The sequence below is a fragment of the Apium graveolens genome, unplaced genomic scaffold (genome assembly GCF_009905375.1).
Source record: "Apium graveolens cultivar Ventura unplaced genomic scaffold, ASM990537v1 ctg6261, whole genome shotgun sequence".
Taxonomy (NCBI): domain Eukaryota; kingdom Viridiplantae; phylum Streptophyta; class Magnoliopsida; order Apiales; family Apiaceae; genus Apium; species Apium graveolens.
The window spans coordinates 41,263-67,257 of NW_027419329.1; the positions used below are offsets into that span (position 1 = coordinate 41,263).

Here is a 25,995-nt window from a genome sequence, read left to right on the forward strand (position 1 = left end):
AATTACACCAAATTGTGTCACTGTCTCGACCTAAAAGGATAGAAACGAATTACTGTGACTGATGCAGAAAAAGAACAAAATATACAGATATATGAAAAAATACAATAAAAGAAGAACTTGGGCGGATGGACCACATAGAATTTGCTAATACAAGGATTTCCAAAGCACGGTATGGAACACATAAATTGTAGCCCATAAGAAATATATTTTCAACAAAAAAGCTATCAAATATGTCTGTGTATGGAATGACGCGGTGGGGAATACAACACGGGTAGACTCCAGGTAAACTAAATAAATACAACAGTCTCTCTCCTGTAAATAACCTGAAATATTTTATGACAAATATAAATGTGAGGTGTGCTCACTTTGTTCGATTCAATTCAGTTTATTCCCTAGGCATCGATGCTTCTAACCATGAACGAATATGTGATTTATCATCGTAATCTCAGCCACAACTGAGGTGGTGTTTTCTGGTTTACCCTCATACATTGTGAAGTGAACCTTAATGTGTTCCCGCTTCCGAGATAAGTCAATTTGCACGTCATATATCTAATTCATCAGTAGTACTCTTAATAATATTGAACGACTACTTGCTAGGTGAACTTGTGATCATAAACAAGCAAATGACTCCAAGCACAGTTTCACACAATTAGCAAATTGCTTGCGGATAAAATAATTAAGAAGGTGCTTCATACACAAAAATGAATAAGTTCATAAGCATGATATCATCATTTACCCAACATTTTATAAATTATTTGAACTCCTAACCAATAAGCTCAAGCGCTTTAGCAAATCAAATACAAGTAGTACAATTTTTGGCTCCACCTCCTTTATCAGGTAGATGGTTTTATATCTTTGGCTCTACAACACCCCAACACCTCAACATCGCCTAAATCTATTTACAACAACTATGTAAAAACTTTTTACAACTAAATATATTTGGAGCCTAGATTCCTTACGTGCTTCAAGGGAACCAAAGAGTTTGAATGAAAACAAACATGAACCAGTAAATTCCAAACCTGTTAGAGTAGGAATGTGTTTGTTTTTATCTCACAAGTGTATCAAACTAGTTTATAAGCAATAAAAGCATATAACTTTTACGAATTAGGACATGCCTACTTTCATTTTTATATGGGGCAAAATGTTTGGATTTCATCATACCCTTCTAAAAATCCTCTACACAAATGAATAATATTACACAATGCTACAACAACAATAAAAAACATCGACAATTATAACCCCTAGCGGTCAGAAAAAAATGTACTATTTAGGTAAGCGCTTGTGGTTACTCGTGATACAAATTGTTGGTTTATTCATTTATTTCGGCACGTGCAACTCACCACCATATTCTACATGTACAATCCAGACAAAAATTCATTATCCGGTTTCTAACTGTTTAACACTATCCTATATAAATGGTATCACCTACAGTATTATAGAAAATCAACTACAAAAATCCATATTATATTCCCACACTACACTCCCTCAAACTCAAGTTCCGCTTCACTAAACTTAGCTCAACTTAGTTCAATTCCAATAACTACAACATTTCTCGAGACAAACAAAAAAGGTAAACCAACACTAAACTCTTTATCACAACATAAATACATAATATTACATAAACTCGACAAAAATGACTCACGTCCTGAGCCATTTGAGTAACAATATCCGCAAAATCCGAAGCAACGCCTTCATCATCCTCCCTATCGGAAAACTCAACCGAATCAATCGCGATTTGCACCTCTGAAATGACAAGTCATCGCGAACCTACACAAACATAAAACATGAAATCACACCATAAATTCAACAAATTCATCAAATTCAACAAAAAAAGCACTCGAAACATCGAAACAATCGCATACCATAGACCAGTAAAGCTCGTAGAGAAATCTAACAATCGGAACCGATATAAATAGGGCACACATATAAACCACCCCAAACTAGGATTTGAAATCCCCATAATTAACAAATTAAAATTAGAATTTGTAAACAAATAATAAAAAAATGCCCCAAAATTAAGGATTATAAACCCCAGATTAACAAATTAAATCAAGTTCGTACCCGTAATAACACCTAAGTGGAGGTTTGAAACATAGCTGAAATGATGAAATAGAGTTTTAAATAAGAAGCTTCAGTGAGATGTGCGGCGGGGAGATGTGCGGCGGCGAGATGAGCGGATGAGCAGTAGCGAGAGAGTGTCTGTGTGGAGAGTAAGATGAACTTGTGTTTGTGTTTTTTCTTTTTTAAGTTTTTTATTTTAATTTGTGTGGGTTATTTTAGGTAGAGCGGGACTTTTCCCCCATTTTTTTTTATTTTTTTTGCATACACTACTAGAAAAAAGACCTTAGACATCGGTTTTTAACCGATGTCTATGTAAAAAATGTATGATGTCTTCGCGACTGATGTTAAATGTATTTTCTCATAGACATCGGTTAAAAACCGATGTCTATGTAATATTACACATCATTTCTGAAAAATTTCTGATGTCTAATTCACATTGATGTTATATAATTGTTTCATATCAAGTTCAGAAATGTAATATTAGGACGATTAGGCCTGTTTAAAACTATAACACACAATCAATATTTATAAAATAACATCGGTTAAAAATAAAAAACCGATGTCTATATCTTATTAGACATCGATCATTTTCTAAGTACTCGATGTCAATGTTGATAATAGACATCGATCATTTTCTAAGTACCCGATGTCAATGTTGATAATAGACATCGGTTGTTTTCTAAAAAACCGATGTTAGTATGATAAATAGACATCGGGTGTTTAATTTTAAATCGATGTTATTACCCTATTTTCATGTGCTAATATTCCTTTATTAACATCGAATATTTTATTTTTCTGATGTCTTTGTGATTTTAAGACATTGCTTTTATATGTGTACACTGATGTTATTTATGGTTTTTTAACATCGGTTCTAATAACAATGTGATGTCTGTTTCTATTATAATTAAACTGAGCATCTCTGTTTTTACATGAACCAGAAAACTCCATATGGTAAAATCCAATCAACCAACAATTTTCCATCCAACCAACCAACAATTTTCACCCCATCAACCATCAATTAACCCAGATTCAACCAACAACAGTTTTTATCCAATCAACAACCTAAAACATCTACTAGAAAATTCAGAACATCTACATTAACCAACCAACAACAAATATATAGCGAAAATAGTTCTAACACATTGTCAAACATGCATCTTACAAATTCGATCAGCAAGTACATTATGAAACCAGAATTTACAGTAGCGAGGCAAGGAAATTTACAATCTACATTTTGTCTTGAATAAAGTCGATAACATCACAGCGAACCTGGTCTAGCTCCTCTAGAGTGTAAGACTTGCGAGTCTTGGTCGCCCAGTAAAAATTTAGTAAACCGAAAAGGGAAATCATAAAAAAATGCATCTAAAATGCCACATTCAATCATACAAAAATGAATGTACGGACCTTAGAAGTAAAAGAAATTTCCCTGTCCTCAATAATTTCCTTCATGTACCTCATGACCACATAACCACATTCAACCCCACCAGGCTGTTTCGGGGATCCCTGTTTAGATAAAAAAAACTGGCTTTACAAACTGATTAAATCAAGATTACTGTCATACTATAAAAATTATAATATAAATTACTTACTACAAGATTCTTAATTTTAGGAGCTTTGTTACCCCTTCCTGTTTGAGAATTAACTTGTTTTATTGTCCTGCATATTATAATGACACGGTGTCAAGAGTCATATTTCGAATACAAGAAATAAATGAAAATAACCTAAAAAATAAAAGGAATAATGTTACTCTGATAAAGCTTTTTCTAAATCATCAAAATGAGTTGGATGAGGCAAATGATTGAGAATGTAAATGTCGCCATCCCATATTACGACCAGAATCCAGTGACAACTGTATTATTATAAATTTACACAAGTCAGATATTTTAAAAAATAGCCTAAAAACCTAAAAGAAAATTAAATTAATAGATTACAATATGCATTTAAAAATACTTACTGATGATTATGTGACAGGAAGAATATGTGATTTTGATTACCCTCTTTCAACCGACTACCAACATTTCGTTGAAAATCAGCATTCAAATTAAAGTTGGCGCCAGGATCAAAAAATCCATACAGGACAACATCATCATTCTTGCGAACCCTCTTAATTGTACTATGCAAGTGCCTATACATATGTGGGAGAAATTAAAATTACTAGCAGACCAGTTGTGCGATAATTCAAACAGAACCTATAACCACGAAAATAAATTACTTACGCCATATTCGCAGATATCGCAGCTTGTCCAATCATGTCAAACTCTAACAATGCTTTTAAATTCTCATGCAATATATATATTGTCTTCTCAACTCCAAACACATCGAAATCACATGGAATAGGGATCGATTCCCCGCTGGCTTTCATAAATGTCGTAACATGTTTGTACAATACCTTGTATTGGCGTGACACTTTCTTGCTGACCTTGACGTGAGTGAACTCTTGTTGAATTTTATGCACCTCACCCTTGTTCTTTGACTGCGACACATCTCTTTTCTTTTTCTACAAAAAATGAAAGAATATAAGTAGACATTTATTCACCTAATTAACCCCTATTTTTCAACTTTTATACAACTTTAGCAACCAACAAGCACATGTAAATACCACAACTGTCCGTAGGCTGATTAAATTTCGAGGCCATGCCAAGTGTGAACCAACGGCTTCACGAACATGTTCAATTTCACCAGGTATAGGCACGGGAACTAAAGCATCTGGTTGGATATGTCCATCAACCGACACACGAGCATGTCCAGGCTTCAGGGGCACTCCATGAATCGAAACATTCATTTCATCATCTTCGAAAACAGTACCAAAAGCAACCTTATTTTCGATGCTATCCACCGAAAGCTCATAAATTTGTGGACCCTATAATTGTAAGGAGTAAATTATATAATTACTCTACAATTTGAAGAACCGTATAATTACAATAATATTTGTGAAATATACCTTCATTTTTGATGGAGGGGGTTGATCATAAGCAATACAATCATCATTCACCAATATTTCTTTTGCTTTTGGTTCTCCTTCAACTGGTTGGCAACTTGCTCTCTCCGAAAAATTCGGAGACTGCTGATTAGATCCTGTAAACAATGACTTGAGCTCAGCCATTTCCCGCCTTGTTCTTACCAACTCCTCCTGTAGCACTCTATCACGGGCCAACAACTCCGCCTTGGTAATTGCAGGTTTTCTCTCTTTCGGCAGATTAAAGAACATTTTTGGGGTGACAAAACCTCCAACTCCTCGAACCCTGCCTGAATGCTCAGGAGTTCCGAGTGCCGTAGTCAACACATCATCAGTTCCAGATGGTACGAATTCACCCTTCTCCTTCTTTTCGAGTAATTCATCTTAATGCAGATATGAATACACATCAGATCTTGGGGACATATTATGAATAATGAAGGAATAAACAGATTTCTCATTATAATCTGTTTTTCTCGATTAAATGCAGTTTTTTCATAATTTTTACTTACAATTCTGGCAAATACTGCTTCTTTATCTTCATCAAGTTCCTCATCATCTAGCTTTGACTTTCGAGCCTTTTTCCAAAATATTGCCCGATCTGGTTTCTCCTCGGGCTTTAGTTTGCCTTTCTTTATCTGTTTAAGATGAGAAAAAATTAAAAGGTGCTTTATTTATTGAAGATGAGAAAAAATTATAGCTAGGTTCTTACTTCATCCTCTTGTAAACCAATGTAACCCTTCCTTGACAAACGATGATGATATTTTCGATTACGCACTCTTTCGCTCTGCAGGGTGCGTAGTTTCTGCATCATACAACGAATAATTATATCCAAGTAAATATTCTAAATCCAAAAAGGGTACACTGGCAAAGAAAATGCATCCATACCAGCCACTTATCACCTGTCCTCTGCGCGATAAATCTCGTCCAAGCTTCTTGACCCACAAACCGATAATTTTTTGGAGGCCTCTTCAGTTTCTTCTTTTTTTCAGCATATGGTCTAGCTCCTCTACATTTTGTCTTGAATAAAGTCGATAACATCACAGCGAACCTGGTCTAGCTCCTCTAGAGTGTAAGACTTGCGAGTCTTGGTCGCCCAGTAAAAATTTAGTAAACCGAAAAGGGAAATCATAAAAAAAATGCATCTAAAATGCCACATTCAATCATACAAAAATGAATGTACGGACCTTAGAAGTAAAAGAAATTTCCCTGTCCTCAATAATTTCCTTCATGTACCTCATGACCACATAACCACATTCAACCCCACCAGGCTGTTTCGGGGATCCCTGTTTAGATAAAAAAAACTGGCTTTACAAACTGATTAAATCAAGATTACTGTCATACTATAAAAATTATAATATAAATTACTTACTACAAGATTCTTAATTTTAGGAGCTTTGTTACCCCTTCCTGTTTGAGAATTAACTTGTTTTATTGTCCTGCATATTATAATGACACGGTGTCAAGAGTCATATTTCGAATACAAGAAATAAATGAAAATAACCTAAAAAATAAAAGGAATAATGTTACTCTGATAAAGCTTTTTCTAAATCATCAAAATGAGTTGGATGAGGCAAATGATTGAGAATGTAAATGTCGCCATCCCATATTACGACCAGAATCCAGTGACAACTGTATTATTATAAATTTACACAAGTCAGATATTTTAAAAAATAGCCTAAAAACCTAAAAGAAAATTAAATTAATAGATTACAATATGCATTTAAAAATACTTACTGATGATTATGTGACAGGAAGAATATGTGATTTTGATTACCCTCTTTCAACCGACTACCAACATTTCGTTGAAAATCAGCATTCAAATTAAAGTTGGCGCCAGGATCAAAAAATCCATACAGGACAACATCATCATTCTTGCGAACCCTCTTAATTGTACTATGCAAGTGCCTATACATATGTGGGAGAAATTAAAATTACTAGCAGACCAGTTGTGCGATAATTCAAACAGAACCTATAACCACGAAAATAAATTACTTACGCCATATACGCAGATATCGCAGCTTGTCCAATCATGTCAAACTCTAACAATGCTTTTAAATTCTCATGCAATATATATATTGTCTTCTCAACTCCAAACACATCGAAATCACATGGAATAGGGATCGATTCCCCGCTGGCTTTCATAAATGTCGTAACATGTTTGTACAATACCTTGTATTGGCGTGACACTTTCTTGCTGACCTTGACGTGAGTGAACTCTTGTTGAATTTTATGCACCTCACCCTTGTTCTTTGACTGCGACACATCTCTTTTCTTTTTCTACAAAAAATGAAAGAATATAAGTAGACATTTATTCACCTAATTAACCCCTATTTTTCAACTTTTATACAACTTTAGCAACCAACAAGCACATGTAAATACCACAATTGTCCGTAGGCTGATTAAATTTCGAGGCCATGCCAAGTGTGAACCAACGGCTTCACGAACATGTTCAATTTCACCAGGTATAGGCACGGGAACTAAAGCATCTGGTTGGATATGTCCATCAACCGACACACGAGCATGTCCAGGCTTCAGGGGCACTCCATGAATCGAAACATTCATTTCATCATCTTCGAAAACAGTACCAAAAGCAACCTTATTTTCGATGCTATCCACCGAAAGCTCATAAATTTGTGGACCCTATAATTGTAAGGAGTAAATTATATAATTACTCTACAATTTGAAGAACCGTATAATTACAATAATATTTGTGAAATATACCTTCATTTCTGATGGAGGGGGTTGATCATAAGCAATACAATCATCATTCACCAATATTTCTTTTGCTTTTGGTTCTCCTTCAACTGGTTGGCAACTTGCTCTCTCCGAAAAATTCGGAGACTGCTGATTAGATCCTGTAAACAATGACTTGAGCTCAGCCATTTCCCGCCTTGTTCTTACCAACTCCTCCTGTAGCACTCTATCACGGGCCAACAACTCCGCCTTGGTAATTGCAGGTTTTCTCTCTTTCGGCAGATTAAAGAACATTTTTGGGGTGACAAAACCTCCAACTCCTCGAACCCTGCCTGAATGCTCAGGAGTTCCGAGTGCCGTAGTCAACACATCATCAGTTCCAGATGGTACGAATTCACCCTTCTCCTTCTTTTCGAGTAATTCATCTTAATGCAGATATGAATACACATCAGATCTTGGGGACATATTATGAATAATGAAGGAATAAACAGATTTCTCATTATAATCTGTTTTTCTCGATTAAATGCAGTTTTTTCATAATTTTTACTTACAATTCTGGCAAATACTGCTTCTTTATCTTCATCAAGTTCCTCATCATCTAGCTTTGACTTTCGAGCCTTTTTCCAAAATATTGCCCGATCTGGTTTCTCCTCGGGCTTTAGTTTGCCTTTCTTTATCTGTTTAAGATGAGAAAAAATTAAAAGGTGCTTTATTTATTGAAGATGAGAAAAAATTATAGCTAGGTTCTTACTTCATCCTCTTGTAAACCAATGTAACCCTTCCTTGACAAACGATGATGATATTTTCGATTACGCACTCTTTCGCTCTGCAGGGTGCGTAGTTTCTGCATCATACAACGAATAATTATATCCAAGTAAATATTCTAAATCCAAAAAGGGTACACTGGCAAAGAAAATGCATCCATACCAGCCACTTATCACCTGTCCTCTGCGCGATAAATCTCGTCCAAGCTTCTTGACCCACAAACCGATAATTTTTTGGAGGCCTCTTCAGTTTCTTCTTTTTTTCAGCATATGGTCTAGCTCCTCTACATTTTGTCTTGAATAAAGTCGATAACATCACAGCGAACCTGGTCTAGCTCCTCTAGAGTGTAAGACTTGCGAGTCTTGGTCGCCCAGTAAAAATTTAGTAAACCGAAAAGGGAAATCATAAAAAAAATGCATCTAAAATGCCACATTCAATCATACAAAAATGAATGTACGGACCTTAGAAGTAAAAGAAATTTCCCTGTCCTCAATAATTTCCTTCATGTACCTCATGACCACATAACCACATTCAACCCCACCAGGCTGTTTCGGGGATCCCTGTTTAGATAAAAAAAACTGGCTTTACAAACTGATTAAATCAAGATTACTGTCATACTATAAAAATTATAATATAAATTACTTACTACAAGATTCTTGATTTTAGGAGCTTTGTTACCCCTTCCTGTTTGAGAATTAACTTGTTTTATTGTCCTGCATATTATAATGACACGGTGTCAAGAGTCATATTTCGAATACAAGAAATAAATGAAAACAACCTAAAAAATAAAAGGAATAATGTTACTCTGATAAAGCTTTTTCTAAATCATCAAAATGAGTTGGATGAGGCAAATGATTGAGAATGTAAATATCGCCATCCCATATTACGACCAGAATCCAGTGACAACTGTATTATTATAAATTTACACAAGTCAGATATTTTAAAAAATAGCCTAAAAACCTAAAAGAAAATTAAATTAATAGATTACAATATGCATTTAAAAATACTTACTGATGATTATGTGACAGGAAGAATATGTGATTTTGATTACCCTCTTTCAGCCGACTACCAACATTTCGTTGAAAATCAGCATTCAAATTAAAGTTGGCGCCAGGATCAAAAAATCCATACAGGACAACATCATCATTCTTGCGAACCCTCTTAATTATACTATGCAAGTGCCTATACATATGTGGGAGAAATTAAAATTACTAGCAGACCAGTTGTGCGATAATTCAAACAGAACCTATAACCACGAAAATAAATTACTTACGCCATATACGCAGATATCGCAGCTTGTCCAATCATGTCAAACTCTAACAATGCTTTTAAATTCTCATGCAATATATATATTGTCTTCTCAACTCCAAACACATCGAAATCACATGGAATAGGGATCGATTCCCCGCTGGCTTTCATAAATGTCGTAACATGTTTGTACAATACCTTGTATTGGCGTGACACTTTCTTGCTGACCTTGACGTGAGTGAACTCTTGTTGAATTTTATGCACCTCACCCTTGTTCTTTGACTGCGACACATCTCTTTTCTTTTTCTACAAAAAATGAAAGAATATAAGTAGACATTTATTCACCTAATTAACCCCTATTTTTCAACTTTTATACAACTTTAGCAACCAACAAGCACATGTAAATACCACAATTGTCCGTAGGCTGATTAAATTTCGAGGCCATGCCAAGTGTGAACCAACGGCTTCACGAACATGTTCAATTTCACCAGGTATAGGCACGGGAACTAAAGCATCTGGTTGGATATGTCCATCAACCGACACACGAGCATGTCCAGGCTTCAGGGGCACTCCATGAATCGAAACATTCATTTCATCATCTTCGAAAACAGTACCAAAAGCAACCTTATTTTCGATGCTATCCACCGAAAGCTCATAAATTTGTGGACCCTATAATTGTAAGGAGTAAATTATATAATTACTCTACAATTTGAAGAACCGTATAATTACAATAATATTTGTGAAATATACCTTCATTTCTGATGGAGGGGGTTGATCAAAAGCAATACAATCATCATTCACCAATATTTCTTTTGCTTTTGGTTCTCCTTCAACTGGTTGGCAACTTGCTCTCTCCGAAAAATTCGGAGACTGCTGATTAGATCCTGTAAACAATGACTTGAGCTCAGCCATTTCCCGCCTTGTTCTTACCAACTCCTCCTGTAGCACTCTATCACGGGCCAACAACTCCGCCTTGGTAATTGCAGGTTTTCTCTCTTTCGGCAGATTAAAGAACATTTTTGGGGTGACAAAACCTCCAACTCCTCGAACCCTACCTGAATGCTCAGGAGTTCCGAGTGCCGTAGTCAACACATCATCAGTTCCAGATGGTACGAATTCACCCTTCTCCTTCTTTTCGAGTAATTCATCCTAATGCAGATATGAATACACATCAGATCTTAGGGACATATTATGAATAATGAAGGAATAAACAGATTTCTCATTATAATCTGTTTTTCTCGATTAAATGCAGTTTTTTTCATAATTTTTACTTACAATTCTGGCAAATACTGCTTCTTTATCCTCATCAAGTTCCTCATCATCTAGCTTTGACTTTCGAGCCTTTTTCCAAAATATTGCCCGATCTGGTTTCTCCTCGGGCTTTAGTTTGCCTTTCTTTATCTGTTTAAGATGAGAAAAAATTAAAAGGTGCTTTATTTATTGAAGATGAGAAAAAATTATAGCTAGGTTCTTACTTCATCCTCTTGTAAACCAATGTAACCCTTCCTTGACAAACGATGATGATATTTTCGATTACGCACTCTTTCGCTCTGCAGGGTGCGTAGTTTCTGCATCATACAACGAATAATTATATCCAAGTAAATATTCTAAATCCAAAAAGGGTACACTGGCAAAGAAAATGCATCCATACCAGCCACTTATCACCTGTCCTCTGCGCGATAAATCTCGTCCAAGCTTCTTGACCCACAAACCGATAATTTTTTGGAGGCCTCTTCAGTTTCTTCTTTTTTTCAGCATATGGCATCACGTGTTTAGTTGTTAAATCAGTTTTAAACTGTCTCCACTTCTCTCCTGCAGACTTAAGCACCATAGCCTCACTTTCCGGAGCAACTTTAAATGTACCCTATGGACAATAAAATACACAAGTTTATAAGGCTTAGATAGTAGTACTAAAAATAAGTTGTGTGTGTCAACTATAATTTAATACCTTAATATCAAGCCATAATTTATCTTTCAATTCCCGATCCACATTTGGCCAGCTGTCAATGTCGATAGGAATCATAGTTCTTGCCAGGTGCCCTATGTAGGACTGTAAGGTACACCTAGTATCTCCGACAGGAACTCCAAACTCATTGTATCTGATTTTAAATCTCTTGCCCTGAGCCTTCCTTACCAATACTTTTTTAAGAGAGGAAACACCTCGTGCAGCTCCCAACCTTCTTTTCGCAGAATTAGAATTAGTTGTTGTTTCTTGTTTAGACTGTTGCTTTTCAGTTTGAGGTTCACTTGGTGCTTTTCCATCCTGATCACGGTGCTCTTCAACCTCCTGATCACAATGTTCTTCGACCTCTTTAACTTTTTTAGATTTGCTTTTGTTGGTTCTCTTTTTCTTTGCCATTTTTGTCCTTCACTCTGAATAATAAAACAAGAAATAATTAGTCACTGAATAAATGAAACTCTACATGAATTAAAATACATTCAAAATTACATATGCATGAATAAAAATGCATTCAAAATTACAACTGGAAAATTTCAAAACAAATACAAAAACAAAATACAAAAAAATTATAAAAGAAAAATTACAAAAGAAAAATGCATTAGTCACTATAATTCATTTACTCAAAAAAATTACAAAGGAAAATTAAATATGCTGATTAAATTATAACAAGCAAAAAGTACAGAGAGCTAAATTAACAGGATCATTTTTTAACCCAAATTCCCTCAACATTAGGCCTAATACTATGCGCAACGTCTTCATTGGTCACATCAGAAGCAGGGATGTTAGAGCAGAAGGGAGGATGTTCCATGTTCGTGTCACCCAAATCATCGTCGTTATACAACTCTTGATAGTCTCTAGTTGTGGAAGTTAACACGATCGGCCAAGTAGGATCAACCAGATCTTTAATGTAAAACACCTGGTTGACTTGGTCAACAGAGACATATTTATCCTTCTTATGGCCTTGTCGATTGAAATCCACAAGTGTGAAGCCAAGATCGTCGATCTTTAAGCCTTTATCATTCTCTGCCCATTTACACAAGAAGAGTGGAGCTTTGAACTCATGGTAATCCAACTCCCATACTTCCAAGATTATGCCATAAAAGGTCATATCACTCTCAATGGGGTTTAAATCTTTCGCACTGGACACCTGGACTGCCTTAGCAACCACAGAAACTCCACTATTTTGAACAACTCGCGCATCATCTCGGTCTTTCGTAAAGTATCGGACTCCATTGACTGAAAAACCTTGATAAGTTAAAACAGAAAATGATGGTTTTCCAGCGAGCCATCGTATCGTCTCTGAAACAGCATCGGGATTTCCCTTCATTTCACTACTTACCTATACATAATATTATATAATAAAAATATCCATCAGTTGCAAACTACAACTAACAACTATTTAAGTAGACAATACATAAAACCTACTTTTTTTTCAAACCAATCGGCAAATAGCCGATTGTGCTCTCCCAAGAGCCAATGAACACTTTTTTTTCCCTCGGTAAATTTCATCCAAATACTCCTTGTGCATTCTGAGAATATGCATAAATATTAGAAATAACCCACAAAAATTACATCTTCAAACAAATAGGACAAGTTAATAAAATAAACGTACACGATATAGGAATACACTTCATCATTGTTTTGAAGGACATGCAGATGAGCCTCATCTCGCTCTTTTTCTTCCACGACCTTTATTATCGCGGCAAATAATGGACCAGATTGCTTGCCTTGCTCAACTGGAATGCCGGCAGTTGTACAAGTCTGGCTCATAAATTCTGTGCAGAATTCTACTGATTCTTCTTTAAGGTAGCTTTCTGCCATACAACCTTCAGGATAATATCGGTTTCGTAGGTAGCTCTTTAGCACTTTATTGAATCGTTCGAAGGCATACATCCATCTATAAAATACCGGTCCACATAAACGCACTTCTAGGACCAAGTGGACAATAAGATGTAACATTACATCAAAAAATGATGAAGGGAATATTTTTTCTAGATCGCATAAGGTTATTATTACATCTGACTGCAATTTATCGAGTTTCGAGACATCGACAACTTTGCTGCATAAAGCATTAAAAAAGAAGCACAGTCGTATGATTGTGACCCTAACATTTTTTGGGAGAACGGATCGAATGGCAACAGGGAGGAGTTGTTGGAGAAGGATATGGCAGTCATGGGACTTAAGCCCGTATATCTTCAAATCAGACATGGATACACAATTTTTTATGTTTGATCCATGTCCAGAAGGAAGTTTCATAGACAAAAATGAGTTCAACACTTTCTTTTTTTCAACCTTCGACAAAGTAAAAGGGGAAGGAGGCTGATAGGTCTTCTTTTCTCCTACTTGAGGAGCTAAATCATGTCTAACACCCATATCAATCATATCACGATGTGCCGCCTCACTATCTTTTGACTTTCGCATATTTAATAACGTCCCAAGCAGATTATCACACACATTTTTCTCGATGTGCATAACATCGAGACAGTGGCGAACATGATGATATTTCCAATATTCTAACTCAAAGAAAACATATTTTTTCTTCCATGGACATTCCATCTTCTTCGACTTCTTCACCTCTTTTTCAAAACAAAAATCAATTCGTTCCTGACGCGCTAACACTTCTTCTCCGGAAAGGGGTTGACATGCGTTCCCCAACTCTTGTTGTCCGTTAAAGGCCGCCTTCTGCCTCCTATAAGGGTGCTGCCTAGGAAAATAACGGCGATGACCTTGGAAGCACATCTTCCTACTGTGACTTAAATATTTAGCCACAGTATCGTCACCACAAATTGGACAACTCTTATAACCCTTATTCACGCAGCCTGACAAGTTTCCATATGCTGGAAAATCATTTATAGTCCACAATAAAATTGCTTTTAGAGTGAAATATGATTTACTATAGGCGTCATAAACGTTTGGTTCACCTTCTTCCCAAAGTTTTTTCAGATCATCAATCAACGGTTGTAAATAAACGTCAATGTTATTTCCCGGCTCATGTGGACCAGGAACTAAAACTGACAACATCATGAACTTCCTTTTCATGCATAACCACGGAGGAAGATTGTACGTTACCAACACTACTGGCCAGCATGTATATCGATTGACTAACCCATTAGTATGCGGGTTGATACCATCCGCTGATAAAGCCAACCTAATATTCCTAGATTCACTACCAAAGGCAGGCCACCGGTAATCGATATTCCTCCAAGAAGGAGAGTCGGCCGGATGTCGCATCTTGTCATCATTTATTCGCTGATTTGCATGCCAAGTCATGAGTTCAGCAGTAGAGGGAGATTTAAATAACCGTTTAAATCTTGGAATTATAGGAAAATACCACATGACCTTGGCTGGAACATTGACCCTAAGTTGGCCATTCTTCCGTACTTTCCAACGTGACAGCTTGCAATGAGGACACTGAGAAGCATCAGAATGTATGCCCCTATACAGTATACAATCATTGGGACACGAATGAATTTTTATATACACTAGACCTAAATCGGATAAAGTTTTCTTCGCTTCATATGCGTTAGGAGGCAACACATTATCTTTGGGAAGGATCGAGCCAACTGAAGAGAGCAGCTCAGTAAAGGCAGTGTCGCTAATACCAAACCTAGCTTTCCAGTTGTGCAATTTTAACATTGACTCTAACTTTGTGCACTCGCTGCCCTCAAACAACGGTTGTTCCGCATCAACAACAAACCTCTGAAAATCATATGAATCCTTATCGTAATTACCCGAATTAAAAGCCGCTTCACAAACTTCAACAGTTTCTGATGCAACAAAGTGCTCTATAGGTTGGTCTGAAGCAGGACGTGTACTACCTATAGAAGACCAAGTACTCCTAGTAGATTTTTCTTCATGCCAAATCCAATTAACATACCCCAAACTAAAACCATGATCGTAGATATGTCCCCTTATGATTTTGGTTGAGAGTTTTTTAAAATTCACACATCGACCACATGGATAAGGAATTCTTTTAGGATCTTTACAATTTTCTTCAGCGAAAATTAAGAATTCTTCGACGCCAATTTCAAATTCTAAAGAATCCCTATCTTTCGATATCCACGACTTATCCATAAATGAAAATGTATGACCAGCAATCTAGCAACCTAACCACCAGATGGTCATTTCAACATCAAAGCGCGAATTAATCAATACAAGTGCACATATTCAAGTGCATATAAACAAAACCAAGAAAGTCAACATTGTTTAACTAGCATAATCAACACAAGTGCACATATTCAAGCGCGAATTAATAACAAACATGCCCTTAAAAAATTGAAAGATTTTACACAAATGACAACTAGTACATTCATGGCATCTCATCTATTAAAAGAGAACGATACACTAAATCTGATACATAAACAACAATCCAAATCAAATAATGTATACATAAATAATGACAGATCGGTTACTGGTGAATCCCTTCCTACATAATGTATACAAAAAAAAGGAAAAAAGCAAACGAATAAGAATTTCTAACCTCCTTCTTGAAGTAAAATGTGCAGTCACTGTCAAATTCCGAGACTTGATGAGATAATCTGCAAATGGACAAAATCGAATTTAAAAACATACTATTACTTAAAACTTTAAACGGACAAAAATCGGAAGATATCAACCAGAAAAGAAAAATACATGCAAATATCAAACCTAATTGATATATTTAGGCAAACCTAAATATATATACACAAGAACACAAACCTAATTTATGTTAAAAAAATGCAGATTTATGTAAATATATATACATGCATATTTAAAACAACTCAAGAAAAAATATAAAATTAGAGTACAAACCTTATTTGGCTCAATGAATTTCAAAACCTGTTCAAAAAGGAAAAAACCCATTAAAATTTATGAACAAACCCTAATTGAACAAATGTAACCTAATCGAACATACAAACCTAAATGAACAAACATACCTGTTCAGAAATTCGGGTTTCTCGTAGATGGATTTTGATTAACTGATGGTGTTCTTTAATTTGGGGTTTAATTAAAACCTATGTACTTATTATAATCTGATATGGTGTGTGTGTGAGATAGAGAGAGATGGAAGAGAGAGAGGGAGAGAAGCAGAGAGATGGAAGAGAGAGGGAAAGAGAACTAGAGAGAGTGAGCTCAGAGAGAGAGAGAGCAGAGAGAGTAAGAGTAAGAGAGAGAGCAGAGAGAGAGTGAGAGAGAGACAGGAAAAATAATTAGGGGGGAGAAACGGGTTTTTTTTGGTTAAGGGGGGGAATATTTGGGGAATAAGGGGGGAAAGTTTCCGCGTTTTTTTTAATTTTTTTTAAGTTAACCATCGACAACGGTTGTAAAATACAACCGATGTCTATAAAACAAAGACATCGGTTATATAGAAAACCGATGTCTAACTAACGTTTTTCATTTTTGAAAAATAAGTATAGACATCGGTTATTTTCTGGACCGATGTCTAAAACAATAAGTAACATCGGTTTTAAAATAACCGATGTCTAAATGAACTTTAACATCGGTCGTCTGAGCAACCGATGTCTAAGGACCGATGTCTATTGACCGATGTCTAAGGACCGATGTCTATTGACAGAATTATATTTTATGTCAAAACATTACATAACTTTAATATTTTATCAAAATTAAAAATTTTTGTTTATAGCCCAAAATACTCACATGTGTAAAACCTTTAAAAAATCTTGTCTAATGTAGTAGTTATTTCAATATTGTAGACACAATTCTTGGTGAAAATCCATCTAGAGGAGAATAGATAATTATACTGCCACAAATAAATTTTTTAAATAATAATGTGATTAGTCAGATAGTAATAGTAATGAATATTGCTTACTCTATTGTTGTTGTTCCCTACATTTAGTAAGCAATATAGTTACCGTAATATGGTTCTTTAGGCTTCTTTTGGTATTACTGTTGCACACAGGTACAACACTTTTTGCTCAAAAGTTATGACAAAGGTGTTTGGTAACTTCTAAAAGCCCATGTATGGAAAAGTGCTTTTGGTTAAAAAGCATGTCACCCACACTTTTGGAAAAAGCTGTTTCACTTTCACCATCTTACCTTCTCAAATATATTATTTTTATATATTATATATCAAAATATGCATAAATTAAAAAAATTACCAAACAATCATCTAATTTTTACATCACTTTATTCACCAGCACTTTCTTTCACAGCACAACAGTTTTAACCAGCACTCCCAAAAGAAACCTCTACTAAGGAAACTTATTCTTATGGAATTAAATGATGTAAATAAATTATTGTTTGCCCCATTAGGGATGAACTTGGGATTTAAATATAATCTAATAGGTATGGAAGGGGGTTTTATTTTTTTAACTACCTGATGAAATTTAACCATTCTCTTTAATGTGAATTATTTTCTTGTGTCATGAAATTTCCATCGTTTAAATCAAAAAAATTTCATGTTAGAAATAAAGATATTCAAAAAATTAATTAATTATGTGGATTGTTTTAATTACTAAAAACCCAAAAATAATTATCATATATTTAACACACTTTATTTTTTTTATGAATTTGACAAAAAATCAGTATATAAACGAAACTTGATTTAGTATGCATTATCCATCTACAAATAATAAGGTGGTCGCCCTAATTGTCATTTTGAGGTAAAAAATGGTCCCAAAAATGGTTTGGTGAACCCTGTTAAAAATTATTAAATTATGGTATACTTTTAAATATAAAGATATAAAAGAAAAAAATGTCGAAAACATAATATTAAGTGGTGTTTCAGCGCTCCTAAATATTACACCAAAACAAGCTCAAAATAAAAAAAATCATAACTTACCTGAAGTAACATGATAGCCTTCAAAAAATAATGAAATGAAATAAAACGCTACATCGTGTAGAGTTTTGGGTTATTTTTGAAACATTAAACGATATTGGGCCATAATTTTTAGAAGTGACATTTTTGCCATTTTATATCCCAAAGTGACATTTTGGTCCATTTCTCGAAAAAATATTAGTTTAAAATCGAGTGAAATTATTTAAATTTAGGAGTGCCAAATAAATTCATTAGCAGAAAAATTCCATCCAGTTTTTGGGGATAAAATTGGAGCCAACAAATATGGTCCAATTTAAAAAAATATAACAAATACAAAGTATTAATTTGCTACTCTTATATGTTAGAATTTACTGGGACACGTAAATTGGACACGACTTGGTAGAATTTAGGTGAGGTTGAGGTTGATTTTATGTAGTTGTATTCAAGACTTTATATGTGTGAACAATTGGACCAAGCACATTTTGAAAAGCAGACTCAAATATTGTAAGTGATAATTCATATCGTAATTGTTTTATTTTGAAAATCTTGTCAAAGTCTACCGAGTAAATATACTTAAATACAAGACAAACCTTAAGAAATGAGAATATACTAAAATAGAAGATAAACCATAAGAAATGAGAATATGTTCCCATTGTGTAGTTGTATAAATATTGTAAGTGATAATTCATATCAAAATTTATTTTATTTTGAAAATCTTGTCAAAGTCTACCTTTTTTTTGCCAAATTTAAAGCAGATTTCACTAATGACTTGAAAGAGATTCAATCGGGACAAACCTCATGCAACCAGGTTGAAAAACAAATAGAGTTAAATAATTAGCCGTTTTCTTTCCGGATTGCTTAACAAACTGAATACAAATATTCCGAAAATTAAAAATGAAGGTAATGGTTTCCCGGACAATCCAGCAAGCATCTCCCCCAAAACAGTAGCTTCACAATTGACCCTCACATTAATTCGATTGATATTGCAATATTCAGAGGACTCAGTTGCAACAACTGAGTTTAGAGGCCTCATGTTATGAACAAATATTTTTTGTGAGAGTTGAGCACATGTGATTTTCACCACCATTCCAAACGCACCCCAGCTATCTACCTGCCAGACACCAGCTATATAGTTGCCGAAAGTGTTGTTGATGCGAGATATCCAGATCTCCTAATACACCATCCAATTCATTTTCAACACAACCACCACATCGCAAAGCGAGACAAGTCTACCTCCTTGAGTATACTAAAATAGAAGGCAAATCCTGATAAATAAGAATGTACTAAAATAGAAGGCAAACCCTGAGAAATGAGAATCTATTCCCCTGCCTACTAAAATAAATCTTGGTAATTTACATAACAAATTATCAACTCTTGTCCAGTGGGGTGTTAAAAAATCATTCACTGATGTTGTGTTACAATAAAAATGTATACATATGGTATGGAGGGGAGATGACTATATTTTTATAGCGGTTAAAGTAATTATTTAATGTATATGTTGTAAATAAAAAGCTTGTGTTCAAAAGTAGGTAGAGATAATTTATTCATACAATTATATTATTTTGTCATTTTAGTTGACACAAATTATTACATCCTAATTTTTTACTTTTCATTTGTAAATTTTGTATATAATGCACCCTAGCTTGCTACCAGAATGGCACATATAATTCTCAACATCTTGAGTTCTACCACCGTCATGAACTTAGCATGAAAAAAATAATAGTCAAAATGAGTTTCTAATACTTCTTCAATTATAAAAATATCCCATTACCAACTTGGTATAAAATTCTAAACGTTCAAAAAATTTGCACAACATTTCTTCAATATCAAGGTGATAAAAATATTTGACCAGGCATGCTTTATATTTGTTCCCACATACATATTATATAACCCAACTTTTTAACATCATCAAATTAAATGATATTTATTTTTGCTTATAGAAGTGGGTGAATCTATTTCACTAGTTGATTATAAATTATAAAATTGTACTCACCTTAAATTAATTCATCTTGAAAATATAGATATTCCGCTAGTTAAGAAATTAACAACAAAAAAATAATTAAGGAAATCACAATTCACCCACCATATATATGTGAAGTTTGAGAATTGTCAATAAAAACCATGGAAATACTAATGATCTATATAGTATTAATGATTCATGAAATAAAAAAAGAATCTTATGAAATCTTTTCATATCTTGTTTTTCATTTAAGGGGAAGCTTAAATGAATTCTTCACTCTGATGAGCTTTCCAACATCAACTAGTTGTTTAAGCTTACGAAGCAGCGTCTTTCTAAAATTAGTTGGAAGATGATCGTAATTGTTTTCTACAAATTTGGCTATTGCTATGCAGCTTGAACCCTTTCTGCTCCCCAGAGTTGAGACTGCATGATTTATTATCTACATTTAAAAGAAAAGACCTTGAATACAATTTGTATCTCACAACTGTATGTAACTATTATTCAAACAACATTTACAAAATAAATATAATATACCTGTTCGTAAGTAGGATTAGAAGGAGGTGGAATATAAGTATTTGGTTCAGCATTCATCATTAGAACCATGCTTTGATGTGCACTCAGTTGGATGTTAAACTCTAAGCCCCTGTAAATGCTTCAACTTTAAATCTTAACTTTTATTTGAAACCTCAAGCTTGAAAATTAACACAATCCCTCAACTTGAAACCCTTTTGCTCCACACCCTAGTTCAAGGTCTTCTTAGTTGAAGTGAGAGAAGGGGAATGATTTTATACTTGATTTGGAAGATGCTAAATTTCTCAAAAAGGAACAATATATTTCTTTGTCTCTGGCGCCTATCTTTGCCGCTCATTATTTTCACCTAAATTTTAAAATATGGGTAAGGCGGCTACCTTTGGGGCTCAATATTTTAGCTAAATTTCACTGCCTCTCACTTTAATATTTTCACTTCACTTAAATTTTATTGAGTGCTTGTTGAAATCCAAGTAACCAGGTCATCTCATAAGCTAGATTTTTGAAATAATTATTTATTATTTACTAATTTGTTAAACTTGAAATTTTACAAAAAAATTACATATACAAAAAGTACCAAGAGTTACTTGTATTTCAAATTAATAAGCTACTAAAATGAAAATAAAATCAACTCCAAATTTATTATATTCTGTGTCAAAAAAATCATATAATTATAATCTTTTATCAAAAATATAAATGTTTATTTTTAACCGAAAATACTTGAATGTGTAAAACCTTTAAAAAATGATGTCCCGTAGCTGTTTCAACATTCTAGAGGCAAATTCTTGGTAAAAATTTATATATATTAGAATAGACAGGTATGGTGCTAGAAATTTAAAAACTTAAATAAGGATGCGATTAATCACATAATAATAATGAGAATTTTTATTTAGGGCGATGTTGTTCCCTAGATTAGAATTAGTAAGCAATATAGTTACCCTATTGTGGTTCCCTAGATTTAATCTATAAAGGAAACCTATTTTTTAGAATTCAATGATGTAAATAACTTGGCATTTACCTCAAATTAGGGAAATGAAAATTAACTTAATTTATTGTTATTAGAGGGATTTAAATATAATCTAATAGATATCGAGGGGAGTTTTTAACCAAGGTGTTGTATTTTCTTGTGATTAAAATCAAACATTCTCATTAAAGTGAATTATTTTCTCAAACTCTTTGTGTGTTATGACATTTTCATTGTTTAAAGATTCAATTTTATTTTATATTAGAAATAAAGATATTTCAAAAAAATAATTTAGTAACGTGGAGTGCTTTAAAATATAGAAAAAATTACTATATATTTGTAACTATACAATCACTTGTACCTAAAAGTTTAAACTCGTTTTATTTTTTGATAAATTGGACATAATATCAGTATATGAACTAAATTTAATTTATTATACGTCATTCATCTAAAAACTGGGTCACACCATGTGGCACCTGTGGATCAATATTCCGAGGTGGTAAATGATGACATGTCATATTATGACGTGTTAAAATTTTACGTGGCAGATCACGTGACATTCCAAGTCACACAATTGACTTATTTTATTGGAGTATGCTCCTCATGCACTGATTTGTATCGTTGTAGTTGATGACAAAAAGCATTGCATTAGGAGTCAAATCCAACGTTCGCCGCTGATGTAATGCCCATTTTCTGTTGCAAAATTCAAAAAACAGGCTGCAATGGTTTTTTGGCCTATTGCCATATTAATAAAGTATTGCATTTGAGCATTTTGGGCGTAGTTCTAGAAGCACGAATCTGCCCTATTTCTTCTTTGAATAGGAATCTGTTTAATCAGCTGTCCGTCTCTTTCATTACCAAGATCATTTATGATATCATTATCCCACCTGTTTTGAGCCACATTATTTAGACCACTAACTTTACTATCATTCAATTTTAGTGAAAAATACCATTTCATTGGCATGATAACCATGGTATTTTCCAAATGTTTGTTCCGTTATCATCTCCAATCCTTCGCCCACATCCTCTTTTAACCAAATATTGAGTTACCAGAATACTATGCCACATGTAACAAAGGTTTGCCCAAGATGTGCTGTCAAAAAATCTCCATCAGGAAAATACTGTGCCTCGATTATCATTATTCACTAGCCTCCTTCCTTGTTTAGCGAGCATAGCCAAGTTAAGATTTTTTAACTTTTTGACCCCAAGCCTCATCCTTTTTTAACATTGCATAATTTGGAGATGAGCATTAGTATAACTAGCAAGTTGATAAAATATACGTGCTCCACGAAGAACATTTATTGAAGATTACCTTCCAGAATTAGGAGCAATAAGTATTTCTCTATTCGTAACCTAAATCATCTGCATAAGTTCCTTGAATTGGCCATCAGAGAAAGAGTTGACTGATGTTTCAGTTGAAGATCTGAAGTCTTGGAGAAAGACTAAGAGTTCTTGTCAAGAATAACACTATTAGCTTGAGATTTACCTTTATTTTGTTGATTTCTAGGTTTAGATTTGGGTTTACCAAATATTTTGGGCCATTCAAGGTAGTTATAAAGGCAGAAATATTTATCATGAAGGTGTCCTATCATTTGACAAAATTCACAGAAGGGAGTGGTTGAAGTGTCACGGACACTATTTTTCTTCTTCATAGATTGAAGTGTCTGTTACCATATTCATTGTCTTAAATGACATAGCAGATGACCCAACAAGCACATTAGAATACATGTTTTCTCTTTGATATTCTTCATTTGATATGCTTCCCTTTAGGATGAATGAGGTATTATCATGAGAAGATGACCTTGAGTGACTGTAAAGAATCGTTTAATCCCATAAGAAATTGAGAGAGAAGACTTTTTCTTATGTACAAGTTCAATTTGTTATTGACTTCACATATACACTTATTGCAGCTATAGTAAGGCAACTCGGAAATTTACTCGGGTTTATCATTAAGAGCCCTAAATTTAGTGGAATGGAAACAAACATTGATCTCTGACTAAGATAAGCAATTTCACATTTGACAATAAAGACCTTAGGTATATTCGTATGAGCAAATCATGTAGCTAAATCATTCCATGTATCACCAGCAGTGTTCATAAATATTATACTTTGACAAATATCAGGAGATACAATGTTTAAGATCTATGGGATGATAATATCGCTACATGATGCCAGTAAACAAGTAAAGCAGATGGAGAAGCATTTTGCAAATAAGTTCCAACAACACTAACACTGGTGTTGGTTTTAACTCTATGGCAACACCCTCAAGTCAATAGCAACACAATATTGATGTTGATTTAATTGTTATTACAACATCTTTCTCTATTTATGGCAACACTACTCGATTAACATTTCTTATTTTGCCAACACCTCATCACGTTATAGCTACACCAATTGAATTATTTTTGCTAACACTTTATAAGGCAAAGGCAACATTTTTAGTGGTAATTTTTGAATAGCTTGTTACTTAAAAAGACCTCCCTGTTTTAATCAATTTCATCCAAAGAAATCAAAATAATACACAAACCAATTCCAACTAAGATATGCAATGTCAAATTAATTCGAATATAAACTTTAAACTCATACTTGAATAAACTTTAAAGTCATACAATTTCAACTATTATGACTAAACATAGATACATGGATAAGATTACTTGTTTCGGTCAAAATCTAATAAAACATGATAAGTATAATAGTTATAACTTGATCACAAAAATAATAAAATATTACGATATAACTAAGAGATGCAGAAGTATCAAGGCCGTGCTTTCCTTGCTCCACTTGCACCACCAGTTCCAGATTTCACATGTGCTGTCCCATTCTCTTCGATCCACCCCTTAAATACACAACCAAATTCCCATTCACCAAGAAAACTATAAGGCCTACAATTTTTAGTGGCCATCTTAAGATCATTAAATGCAAATTTTTGAAGCCGAGAAGTAATTTTAAGTTCCTCTTCAAGTTTGGAAGTGGATGTATTACTTTCTGCAGTACTAGTTTTAGTTGATGAGATTGCGATAGTTTGGTCTTTCTTACTGTTGGCATATATGCTCTCTGCAGCAGCACAGAACAAGTCTGACAGGATTAATATATGCTAATATATTAACAAACTATAAGCAAGATATTAAATCAAATCATTCTGCTGCAGAAGCATATAAAAACCCAAGGAACAGAAGACTAACAGTTCAAACGTATATAACAAAAAGATCACTGATGTATAAAAAACTAGTTGGGAAATAATTATTAATAAGATGACACCAGTGCGATTAGAAATTTTATATAAAAACCTGAATATCTAAAGCAGGCCTCCCATAACCACGACTGCTCAAATAACTTTTAGCTATCATTAGAAGGATATAAAATTAGGAACCAGTGTTGACACTAATTCAATGTAGCTCAGCTTGTACAGGGCAAAAATATAAACAAATATCAACTAACCTTTGATGTGGAGAACTACAGCCCTAGAGCAAAAAGAAGAAAAATAACACCAAATTATGTCACTGTCTCGACCTAAAAGGATAGAAACGAATTACTATGACGGATGCAGAAAAAGAATAAAATATACAAATATATGGAAAAATACAATAAAAGAAGAAATTGGGCAGACCATAGAGAATTTGCTAATACAAGGATTTCCAAAGCACGGTATTGAACACATAAATTATAGCCCATACGAAAGATATTATCAACAGACAAGCTATCAAATATGTATGTGTATAGAATGACGCGGTGGGGAATATAACACGGGTAGACTCCCGGTAAACTAAATAAATACAACAATCTCTCTCCTGTAAATAACCTGAAATATTTTATGAAAAATATAAATGTGAGGTGTGCTCACTTTGTTCGATTTAATTTAGTTTATTCCCTAGGCATTGATGCTTTTAACCATGAACGAATATGTGATTTATCATCATAATCTCATCCACAACTGAAGTGGTGTTTTCTGGTTTACCCTCGTACATTTTGAAGTGAACCTTTATACATTTTGGGTTATTTTTGAAACATTAAACGATATTGGGCCATAATTTTCAGAAGTGACATTTTTACCATTTTATATCCCGAAGTGACATTTTGGTCCATTTCTCGAAAAAATATTAGT

General features: G+C 34.1%; 1 protein-coding gene across 1 annotated transcript; it reads right to left on the minus strand.

The window, feature by feature from the left end:
- Positions 1-12,384: 12,384 nt before the first annotated feature.
- LOC141703140 (uncharacterized) lies at positions 12,385-15,758 on the minus strand. The gene is made up of 3 exons (XM_074506736.1): positions 13,297-15,758; positions 13,123-13,213; positions 12,385-13,023 (listed from the first exon to the last, which is right to left on the minus strand). Exons 1-3 carry the CDS (start codon positions 15,756-15,758, stop codon positions 12,385-12,387), a joined length of 3,192 nt encoding a protein of 1,063 aa, XP_074362837.1.
- Positions 15,759-25,995: the final 10,237 nt, after the last annotated feature.

Excerpts from the sequence above, each read along its gene's own strand:
- LOC141703140 (XM_074506736.1), bottom strand. The coding sequence starts at position 15,758 with ATGGATAAGTCGTGGATATCGAAAGATAGGGATTCTTTAGAATTTGAA. Across the intron at positions 13,214-13,296 it reads GAAGTGTATTCCTATATCGT|AATGCACAAGGAGTATTTGG; the intron begins GTACGTTTATTT and ends GCATATTCTCAG. Across the intron at positions 13,024-13,122 it reads AATCGGCTATTTGCCGATTG|GTAAGTAGTGAAATGAAGGG; the intron begins GTTTGAAAAAAA and ends TATTATGTATAG.